An 11827-nucleotide genomic window follows, 5' to 3' on the forward strand; every position below is an offset into this window, starting at 1 on the left:
TTTTGTATCTTATTTGCAGTCGCTCAACTGAAGAGGAAACTCTGCTCTAAATAGTCTTTATTTTACAGTTAGTCTGCTAAAGTAATTTTCCGATATTATGTCTCTTGTCCATCAGGCAGACAGAAGCTTCATAGCCTAGGATCAATAATGCATAGTAAACATTCCTAGCTTGGTTGTGAAATGGCTTTCTCCCCCTCCACCCTCACCTCACCCCACTTGGGTTTTATAAAACTATCCAGGGAAAAGATCAATTTGAGGAGCCATTTGTTCTTTTTTGAAATATTTTAATTTTTATTCTATAAAAATAATTAATTTTTTAGGTTCTGCCATTATAATTGCCTCTCCAGTGCAGCCTGTTCTACCAGGAATGGTGGGGATGATCCCCGTATCAGTAGTGGGACAAAGTGGAAATACCTTCTCAGCACCTCCCCGCCAGGTAAAGTGTTACTAATAAATCTTCATGTTCTCAAAATTAAATTGTTTCAAACAAACCCTAATGTGATACTTTGATTCTTTGAAGGTTCTACACATGCCTATAGCAAATCCTATGTGCAACAGAAGTATTCCTAAAATACCCATTCCTCCCAAATCTCAGAAGACCGCCGGAGCAAGAAACAAGTCAAATACAGGTACAGTGCTTAAACTTCTTGAGCTGTATAAGGCTCAACAAAAATTGGAATTTCTGGAGCCATTTAATTTGACTATGTGAAATTTTTAAAGTAGTGTTCTGTGAAAATCAAATTTTCAGAGTGGCCTTAAGGGAGTTCTTGTTTGTTGTCTTAATGACTGACTATCAGATATGCTCAGTTTACAAATAAAAAACTGCCAGCCTTACAAAATCTTTATAGGTTCAAAGTCAAGCATGGGTAGTTTTTTCCAGCTTTTTATTGTAGCCATTCAGTATGTTTCTGTGGCCAAAATAACTCCTCTGAAGAGTGAATTGATTACTTCATGTTTGACTCCTGTTTGAATGCATTCACGGTTGTCATTTTAATTATTTTATAAAAACAATTCTTGCCATAAATATTTATCTGATCAAAACCACATTGAAATAGAAACGGTAAGGCAGAATGGCCAACAGCTCTGAGCACACTGTACTCCTGAGGGAATTCTCCATCAAAAAATTAAAATTTCTGCACACAATATTTGAAAAATCTGCAAATTCTGTTTGTCAGTAATATGTGGCTCTAGCATGACAGTGGGGAGCACAGACCACTGGCCACATTGAGATGGGAGATCACCCTGAAGCCCTCACCTCCTCCATTACAAGTACTCGGCAGTGAGGCTGGACCTGACCCTGACACAGTGCAAGGGCTGGGCCTGCCCCAGAAGCATCCCAGGGCTGTGCCCCTCTGTGCCAGGTGCACTAGGTGTGGGTGGGCAGGCTCAGCCCAGCAGGATCCAAGTGTGGAGGGACTTAGTGTGGGAGGATCCAGGTGTGGGGTGAGAGGTTTCTGTGTGGGGCAGTCTAGGTGCAGGCAGCTCAGTGGGAGATCTGGATGCACAGCGGCTTTTTGGGAGAGGGGGATTTTTCAGGTGCAGGGACAATGGGAGTCTGCAGGTGATCCAGGTGAAGGTGATTGGGGCTCAGCAGGGAGGGTCTGGGTGTGTGGGGGGGGTCCAGGTGTAGGGGGGTAGGGCTTATCAGGGTGAGGATTCGATGGGCCTGCTTAATGGGGGAGTCCAAGCTGCTGCTGAGGGGATGCCACATGCCAGGCTCCCGCTTCCCCCTGCGATTCCCCTATCCCCTTTTCTTCCCCTCACTTCAGGGGTGTTGGAACAATTTGTATAGTGGAGGTTCTGAGAGCCATTGAACCAAACTGTAAACTCTGAATATAATGGAAACCACTTTGCACCCCCAGTTCCGGAACCTATGCCTCACTCCCACATTCCCCTCTCCCTGCACTATTCCACATACCCCTTTGTTCCCCACTGCCTCTTCTCCCCACCCTCCCTTACCCAGCCCCACCGCGGGTACTTGCTGTTGCACAGAAAAGAGGAAGGCTCCCAGTACACAGAAGCAGAGCACAACTGGCACTAGGACCCAGGAGGGCGCAGTCCCCTTCAGATGGGCAGCTCTGGGCTCAGTGGCACATAACCTCATGTGCCCCTCCCAAGTCTTGCCTCTGTTTGGGGGAGCAATCCCCCCCCCAAAATCTGCACCCATGGTCGTCCCTCTTCCCGTGCAGCTTCCCTGACGTTTTCTGTGGGTGCACAGTCCGCAGAATTTCCCCAGGAGTAACGCTATCAGTTCTTATTAAATAGCAATAGTCAGATGTACACAGTAAAAATGTAATGTACCAGTGCAACCCCCCCTCCCCCATTTTATATATAATTTTATATTAAACATGTGGATACATTCTCTCTGCATTATGAAGGATTGCTTCTTTCAATGGCAAATTGTAACAAGATAGTTGGAGGTAATTTAATTTTTTCCCTGCCCCATCCTGTACATTTTACATTTACCGTATATACTTGTTCATAAGCCGAATTTTTTTAGTAAAAACAGAAGCACCAGAGACGGGGGTCGGCTTATGAACCGGTATAGAGAGAGAGAGGTGGGACACAGCCCCTTCCCTCAACAGAGGGAGCAAGGAGAGGCAGCACAGCCAGAAGGGAAGAAGCGGGGCCAGAGTCTCTCTGCTTCTGGCCACGCTGCTCCCCACCCAGCCTCCAAAGCAGCTGCAGCTCGGGCTGGCAGGCTGCAGCCATGCTGGTCGCCCCCCCCCCCCCCGCTCCCCCCCGAGCAGGCTGTGGCTGCGCCGCCTAGGTGCCAGAGCATGCTACGGCCGTGCCACCCAGCTCAGCCCACTGGAACAGGCTGCAGCTGCGCCGCCCGGTCTGGCCCGCCGGAGCACGCTGCCCAGCCTGCTAGAGCAGCTCCAGCCAGGTCAGAGACATCCTCCCCTGGCCCTCCCCAGATAAAGTGGGAAGGGATAGGGAGAGTGTGGGGGTCCCAGGCTAGGGGTGGGATCATGTGGGTGTTGGTCACAGGGGTTACTCCGACTCTCAGCTTCTCACCCCCCCAAAATTTCCCCACCAGTTGCTGTCCCGGCCCGTCAGGGTAAGCAGCTGGCGTGCTGGGACACTTTGTTTATTTAGGTTTACCTCCGTGCCTGCGGGCGCTCGAGGTAGACAAACCATCTTGGCCTTTCAGCAGCTTATCCTGATGGCCTGGGAGCCAAAGTTCGCTGACCCCTGAATTATAGGGTCGGCTTATGAACGGGTTATAAAAATTTTCCATTTTTACTTATCCATCTTGGGGAGGTCAGTTTATAAATGAACCAGCTTATGATTGAGTATATACGGTATATATCCAAGTTGTTTTAACTAAAATTGTATAATTGGTTGCCCTTGGCTATTTTTCTGTTTCAGATATTTTCATAATCCAGTAACTATTAAAACTATAAAACATACTATGGAGTGTTATGGTATCACCAGGTTGCTCTTTGGATTTTTTTTAACATGCGAAGTTGTGTGAACAAGTGGGATATTCCTATGGTACCAGCTCTAAGAGTAGTTTGAATATTTTCAATTTATTAACTGTTACACCTCACCATTTCAGGAAAACTGGTAACCAGTACGGCAAAGCCTGTGAGCCATCCAAGTTCTCGAGTACAAAGGTTAGCACAAATACTTCTTCAGTCTTGCTTTATTTCAGCTTCTGCAGATCCCTTCATAACTTCTTTTGGGAAAGCAACTTCACAAACATTTGTGAATTAACTATTTGTGGTTATTTTCCTCCTTTCTTGTACCCAGCAGTTCTTGCTATTTTTTGTTTTTAACCTGGAGCCTTGGCCCCAGATACAGAGGATTGTATGCCAGCATTAATGGGGCTCCAGTCCAGTCAGTGATAGCCATAGGCGAGTGCAGTGTTTTTCAAACTCTGGGTTACAACCCAATATTGGGTCGCAGCATGTTAGGCACTGGGTCACTCTGGTTAGCACTGCCCACCGGGCCATTAAAAGTCCCATCAGCGATGTAGCCCAGCTAAGGCAGGCTAGTGGCCAGCAGCGGGTCCAGCTTCTAGGCAGGGGGGCCACAGGGCTCCGTGCGCTGCCAACCGCCAATGGGAGCTGGGGGGGCCTGTGCCTGCAGGCAAGAGTCATGCGAAGCCTCTTGAGCACCACCGCCTAGGAGTCGGACCTGTTGCTAGCTGCTTCCAGGACGCGCAGCACGGTCCGTGGCGCCAGGACAGGCAGGAAGCCTGTCTCTGCATCCTGACTGCACCGCTGACCAGGAGCTGTCGGAGGTAACCCTGCACCCCAATCCTCTGCCCCACCCAAACCTAGCCCTGAACCCCTCCCAAATCTGGAACCCCTTCCTGCACCCTGAACCCCTCATTCCCAGCCCTACTTCACAGCCCTCACCCCCACACCCCAACCCCTCATCCCCAGCTCGGTTGAGTCACGGGCATCAAGAGTGCCAGATACATTTATTGGAGAGTTTTAAACATATAATTGATTTTCCACACCTTACTAAGATCTTGAAGGATGAGGGGAAGGAATGTTAGGCTGGTCCTGCAGGAGAAGGTGCTAATTTTGTATTTGTTAGGATAACCGGGGTCAATTCAGAACTATACTAGATGGTAGAATCAGGAATATTCCTCTGTATTTTAGTCAGGCAGGGGAGAAGAGGACCAGAGTTCAATATTAGCAGCAAGGTAGATAAAAATTAAATATTTTTTAAATAAAAATCAATTTTTTCATATTAAAAACTCTTGTTTAAAAAGAAATGTGAATTTAATTCAAAATATGTTAAGGCTAAATTTATTATTATATTTTAAATAAATATGCTGAATCCATGAGCCTGTGTTAAAAGCTTTGAGTTAAAGGCTTTTCTGTATAAAGAAAAAAAGAAGGGTAAAACATCTAACTTTTGAAATCAAGCTTTATAAATATGCCACAATAAGCCAGGAGGCTGTCCATTCTCAAGTGAATTAGGCAAGACTAGGAATTTATGCCTAAATGAAAGTGACAGGAGCTTATTTGAACATTTTCCCAGGCTGACCTGAAATCATCAGTTTAATTCACTGACTACAGTTAATCTCTGTTTAAGAAATCATTTAGTTATAAATGTGAAACATGTTTTTGATACATAAAACTTTCATCAAAACGTTTAACGTTGTTTTGTTTAATAATTTTTTTTTATGCTTAATGCAGCTTGACACAAATCATGGCCAAAAAGTTAATTTAGTAAACAAGCAGCCTCACTCATCATTTTCTAACATACTAAAAATGTATAAGAGTATGAAAATATTAAACTGTATAATTGCTTAGCTAAATGTATGTAGGTACAGTGTACTTTCCTAGGTAGCAAAAAGATGAACCCAATCTAGGGTAAAGGCTATCTTTAGTTGTAAATCAAGATGTTCTAATGGTTCTATCAGCCAATGAGAGAATTCCCCTTCCTTATGAAAATAACTGAAGTATAAATGGAAAAGCTGATTAAAACTGATGATTTAAATCAAGTCCACCCTGATTAGCCTTCCGTATTGCAACTTTTGCAGGGAGGAGTTTGAAAAGACCACATGGGAAAGAGGGAGGGAGTAAAGGAGGAAATTAGGAGGGCAATAAATTGAGAGTAGAATCAGAAGAAAAAAATGTCTCAGAAGTGAAGAGTACTCAGACTAAAATTACTTCTGAAGTATTGAATGAAGAGAAAAATGAGTTAAAACACACTGGAAAGATGGAGGAAAACCTAAAGGAAGTTAAGTAAGTTAAATTTTCTATTTCATAGTATGTTTGATGTAGATAAAAGACTACAATGAAATACATATATCCCAATGTATACACTTCTGTTATTGTACATGTAAAGTGGTGGGTGCTCTCTTCTGTATTTGATGGAGAAACACAGAGGCAAGATTTGAGACTCCATTGTTCTGGAGTATTCAACCCTCTGCTTAGTTTTAATCAGCGTTAGTCATATAAATTCTACTTGCACCCTGCCAAGGGGGTAGCGTGTTGCGATTTCTGAAAGGAAGAGTGAGAGTTTCCACAGTGTGTCGTATATTTCATCTTAAGTTTTGTCATTTCAGTTAAAGAACTACAATGATCCACCCAGTTTTTCTCCATTGGCTTCATCAGCCCATTGATTGCTCATGCCCTTATCCAGTCACTTCAGTGTTCCTATAGTAAAACATAAAGGACATGCTACTGGACACAACCCTTAGAAGGCTCTCACCCAAATACACATTTTCATTTGCAATTTGAGCAAATGTTAAGCTACATTTACAACACTGAGAAATAGCTTTAAAGGGACAGAAAACAGATTGAAAAACTTGTGTAATATAAATCAAAATTATGTTTCTGAAATATTTCTATCCCATTTGTCAGGACTGGAAATTCAGACAGGAATGCCTCTGCAGACCTGGGAAGGAAATTGGAAGAGAGTTCACTTACTGTACCAGCAGAGCCCACAAGTTCAAATTCCAAACCGAATGAAAGCCACAGGAGAGTTCTTTGCTTTGATAGTGCTTTATCTACTCCAGGAGGAAATACTCAAGTTAAAAATACTAAGAGCTCATTACAAAAAGAAAGGAATGAAAATCCTTTATATGCAGTAGATTCTCCAAATGCTGCATCTGCCTCTGTTAAAACACAGTCCAACAAACGAGAGAAGGATAAAACTTTGCCTAGAATTCTATGTAAGGCTGAGATTGGTGGTAGCAGAAATGCAGCTGTGAAAGAAGCACAGCCTGAAAGAAGGGCTGTGGCTGCAGGACTCGCATTAGATTCCTTTCACAAGACAACAGCGAATAAAGAGAATGAATTAAGAAGGGATGTTGATGAAAAACAAAAGAACCAGGATGCTGCAAAACTGTCAAATGGCCAAAAAAATGTCGGCCTTCGGAATGAAAAAACTGTTGCTTCAGTGCAAGAACAGAACAAAAAACAAGGATCACTGTCAAATGTGAACAGCAAAACTTCAGGATCTGTTTCCCTATCTTCAAAGGAGCCAAAAAGAGACCAAACAAAACCTTCCAACCACAGCCTTAGTTTGGCAAGTCCATTAACTAAACAAGCTGTGGAGATGTTACATGGCATTCAGTGGCACAGCCCTGCTAGCAAAGTGGTTGAAAATGGGGATTTACCAGTACCCCGTACACCATCAGGAGTTGGGGATACACATACAGAGGATATCTCAGACAGCGTAAGGACACCAACTTGTAGACGTTACACTGAAGAGAGTACAACCCCTAGAATAATGGTCCCGCCTGCTACTCCAGACTTGCCTGCCTGCAGCCCAGCTAGTGAAACAGGTAGTGAAAACAGTGTCAGTATGGCTGCCCATACATTGATGATTCTATCACGGGCTGCTATTGCAAGGACTAATACTATGACTCCCCTGAAAGACAACACACAACAATTTAGATCAGTGAGAAGCGCAGCAAAAAAAAGGAAACTGGAGGACTTGAATGAATGTGAGAGAAACTCCCGTTCTGCTAGTAAAAAGGAACTTCAGAGCTCTACAACACCTGTGAAAAAGAAGAAAATAAAGGCAAGTACATAAATTCATTTTTTATTTTAAAAATGTCAACTTAATTTTTTTTTTTTAGCACCAATATGTATCCAGCATTGGATGGTAAAGAGCTGAGAGCCCAAATCCCAACACCCACTAAATGAATTCCTTGCATCAGTAACAAAGCTCCTTGAGCCCACTGTTCCTCATCGTAACTAACAAAATATTTCTTAGGATTCAGACCACCTCACACATACAGGAGCAACTCCCAGTAACTTTGTTGGCAACTGTGTATGAAGGTCAAATTAGCCTGTCAGAAACTTACTCATTGTAGAAAAAGAGAACTTATTTTATGCTAAAAAGACAGATCTGGAATGCAATCCCTTTCCCACAGCCTCGGTATAGCGATAGACCCAGGACCTGGCATACTTTCTTTTTGCTACATTTGAAATATTATCTTTAATGAAACTTGGGAGTTTGAGCCATTGATGAATTTCAAAGGCATTATTCTAGATCAAGCGTTAAAGCAGTCCGTGTAAACTGTGATGGCACAGGCTACATTCTGTAGCTTTTGTAATTCGTAATACTTAGTCCTATAATATTTTTCATCCAGAGGTTTCATTGGTTTACAAAGGTGCGTAAGCATGGTCCATATTTTACAGATGGGGAAACTTAAGGCAGAAACAAAGGGACTTGTCCAAGGCCACAGAACAAGCAAATGAGTTGGAACTGCAACCTAATCTACTCCCACAGTCCCTTAATCACACTGTGCATGGTCAATACTACACTGCTCAATTAAAATACACTTGTACAATTTAATACAAGGATGTGGTACTCTGAATAAGTGTCATGTGTTTACCACTTCAGCAGGTGGATGGGGAAGCATGAAGCAAAAGTAAGAAATGTGCAAACTTTTCCACCTCCATGATTTTGGTGTTTAACACGAGCCTTTCCTTCTCCCAACAGAAAAAGAAGCTGCCACATTGTTTTCCAGCTGGAATGGATGTGGACAAGTTCTTGTTATCTTTGCATTATGATGAATAAAATAGTTGAACTGTGACTATTTAAAACATGGTGTCGCTTTGTAAAGGGTAAGCTGCACTTTCAGTGCACTGAAGTTTCACTTTATAGCAAAATCTTGCTCTTTCTGAAGCAGGTTGCTAGTTTGTAAATAGAATTCTAAGTTGGTATATTTTATTTTTGAGAAAGCACTTACAGTGATGTAGAGCCATTTATTTACAAAACTGTACAGGTAGACTTGTTTGGATAATGTAAGTATTGTACAAATGTATTGTGAGAAGAGTTGTAAACAAATGTTCTTAGTTTGTTTCCTATAACGCCAGATGTTTATATTCTGCAAAGTTCTTTACTTACCCATCTAAATTGCTTAGTCACTTTGTGAATTTGAGGGCAGTGATTCTGTAGCTCAGCATTTCTAAGCCTTGCAGCACTGCTGATTTTAAACAAGGCAGTTGAGAGAAGAACTAGGAAATTAATCATTTGGATCATCATTTACAGGTATTGGGGGGTTCTCAAATCAGACTGTTGTTCATTTGTTTGTAGTAGAGTTCTCCCCTACCCCTCCACACCATGTTCTGTCAAAGGCTTTTTTACTTTTTAAAACTGCATGGAACTAACTTGCATCCGAAAGGAGAGAGTAACAGGCACAAACACAAGTCGTCTCTTCTTCTCCCCCAAAGTGTACTATCTTCCAATAAAGTTGCCCAAGAATTTTACAAAATCTTAAACAGCAGTTACCAACTTAGCCAACTAAGTTCCCAAATGCAGATCTTGGTATCTTCTGAAGTGCAGAAATGGTTTAAAATAGCAAAGTTTTAAATATTTAAAATTGTAATAGCCAGACTATAAGTAGTTTTCCTTTCTCAACATTGAAAAGGGGTTTAGTTCACATGGCTCAGCTCTGTATCCACGCATATCAGTTGGAGCCCAGCGGTGCAACATTCCTGCATTATGTTGTATTGAGATGAAAGTTTTGGTAACTGAAATCCAATTACCCTAGCTAATTTAGTAAATGCCATGTACTCAAATGAACACAGTTGCTGCTGGGAGAAAAAAAAAACCCAACCTCCTCAAATAGGTAGTGAGTTTTGATTTAGGGCCTAGCACAAGGGAAAAAACAGTGACAGCTTGAGTAAAATAGTTCACTTGTGTAGGTAGTGAGTTTTTAGAGATTGTTAGAAATCTCTAACAGTATTTCTGAACAGGGCATGCCTTCTCTCTCCTGAGTTTGCCACTGTAAGTAAGTTTACTTTTTGCTGGGTCGGGAGGGGTGAGTTGCTGTAGTGATACTAAAAATTGAAAATACTCTAATGGGAAAGATGATTCTTTCAACTCTATTTTGCATTGTCAACAGGGTAGCTTCTTGTTTCATTTACTTAAAGGCTGTTAGCTCAAAATAAAGGTAGATCATGCCAGTGGGGCAGTTCAACAGTGATTAACAGAAGGTGGCAGGGCAAAGCTCCTCTGTATGCATCCTACACAGTGGTAGAGATACAAATAACTTTCTTGTGATCACTAGTCCTAATCCCTACTCTAAATGGTATAAGGCCTAACTTGTTCTGCGGAATTTTCTTCACTGGCAGTGGTGTGTTTCCTCTTTGTTCTCAACTTGATATTATTGAACAATGTAATAGTTTTCTTGTAAGAACTGTATGGTGACATGGCAATGTTTCAAATAGCATCCAAGGATTCCTAAGGAACCAATTATGCAGCAGATGTTTATATTAAACCCATCCACTCACTTAATACTGCATAGCATTTATGGCTTGAATAAACATTTTGGTTTTAATCCAGATGTTTGTCTATTGATTTTGTGTAACAAACAGCCCTTTACTAGTCCTATGCTGGTATTCAGTTCACTTTCGCTTTGCATGTTCAAAGGACTGCGTTAATGCTAAATGATCAGATCTGTTTGCAGAAACAAAAAACCATGAAATAGCATAGCTGAATTTTCTTTTTTGGGAAGAAACACTACACCTTTCTTGCACAAATGACTTAATGTTTCCAGTACCTATTTTACACAAAGCTTTCAACTTCCTTAATTCTGGAAAAATGATAGCTAATGGTGCCTCTAAGGAAAGAGGCAATCCTTAACCCATAGTATTCTTCCGCTGAAGTTTTACACATAGTAAGCAGTATTACTTTACTCTTATTAGTAGTATAGGCTTTTCTGGGGTGGACATGACCTATTGATAAAGAACAATATTCAAAGACATAACACTTGACTCTAAGAATATCAAGTTGCAACTTCTGAAATTATTTGTTAGTCAGTCTCTAAAGGCTCAGAGGGCTTATCTAGCAAATGCCCACTCCAATTAGAATTTGTAGCCAATTTCACTCCCCCTCCCAAAAAAAAAACCAAACACAAACACGTTAGACTTGTGAAACTAATCAATTTAAAGCTGCTGTAAGGAAGGTAGCATAGTCATGACAGAGTGAAATGTTGCTGTGTAGATGAGGGTTGAAGTTACTTCTGATTTTAAGTTTCATAGGTGCTTAAATCAATGTCAATTTCCACAGACACAAAATTGATGTTTTAGTCAAGTACTTTGTGTACGAGAACCAGTTACTTGCCTCACCTTTGAGTGGTTATTGCCAGAATCTGTTTCTTGACAAGACTAGGGTACTGCCAAAATTTAATTAACAACTTCAGTACAACTTCTGAATCAAAAGACCAAATCTTTTCTTACAGGTGTTCATTTCCTAGAAGTCAAGGAGTGGAGACTGGTAGTGTAACATATACACACAGCCTTTATATATTTAAAAAAAGAAAAAAACAAGCAAGCAGCAGGCTCCTGCTATTTGCAGTGCATTGGACTTGTGTAGTACACATGTTGGCTGTGATTTTAGAAATCTTTTTTAAAAGACCTCTTTGGTAGCAGCTCTGGGAGCAGAGGGAATTTTAAGAATATCTAAATACCAAAATTATTCATTCAGGATAAACATTAATTGGTGCTGTTGGCAATTTGGTAGATTATCTGTTAGTGATTGCAAATTCACACGTGAAGACCACCACTGAAGTTAAGCACAAAAAAAAAAAAGCTAAGGAAGACTGTAGGCAATCAGCTAAAACACTTGAACTAAAAGTTTACATTACTGCTAGTACTAGGAAAACTAGAGGAGAATTGGTCATTTCTTTGCTTCTTAATTCACTTCTTACCCCCTCAAAGCTGCCCAAGAATTGCATCCACCTAGTCTACTGATATCCTCAAACCATATGCTGACTCTTCAGTGAAAATACATATTTAGATCATTTCTAAGTTTGCATGTGGATATATCTGTTCAGCTCAAAATATTCCTGAAAACTGTAGTACAGATTCAAGCCAGAAGGCCAAATTTTTTAAAA

The 11827-nt window shown here is 41.4% G+C and overlaps 1 protein-coding gene across 3 annotated transcripts in view; it reads left to right on the forward strand.

Moving 5' to 3' along the window:
• Positions 1-10270, forward strand: part of LOC127036627 (protein NPAT) — a 37884-nt gene extending 27614 nt beyond the window's left edge. For all 3 annotated transcript variants that reach the window (XM_050927693.1, XM_050927713.1, XM_050927703.1), the window contains 5 exons: positions 321-436; positions 521-629; positions 3566-3623; positions 6336-7500; positions 8428-10270. In XM_050927693.1, the coding sequence (XP_050783650.1) occupies positions 321-436; positions 521-629; positions 3566-3623; positions 6336-7500; positions 8428-8505 (1526 nt within the window). In that variant the 3' untranslated portion in view covers positions 8506-10270. The remainder of the gene's footprint in view (positions 1-320; positions 437-520; positions 630-3565; positions 3624-6335; positions 7501-8427) is intronic.
• Positions 10271-11827: the final 1557 nt, after the last annotated feature.

Source organism: Gopherus flavomarginatus, chromosome 1 (assembly GCF_025201925.1).
Source record: "Gopherus flavomarginatus isolate rGopFla2 chromosome 1, rGopFla2.mat.asm, whole genome shotgun sequence".
NCBI classification, from domain to species: domain Eukaryota; kingdom Metazoa; phylum Chordata; order Testudines; family Testudinidae; genus Gopherus; species Gopherus flavomarginatus.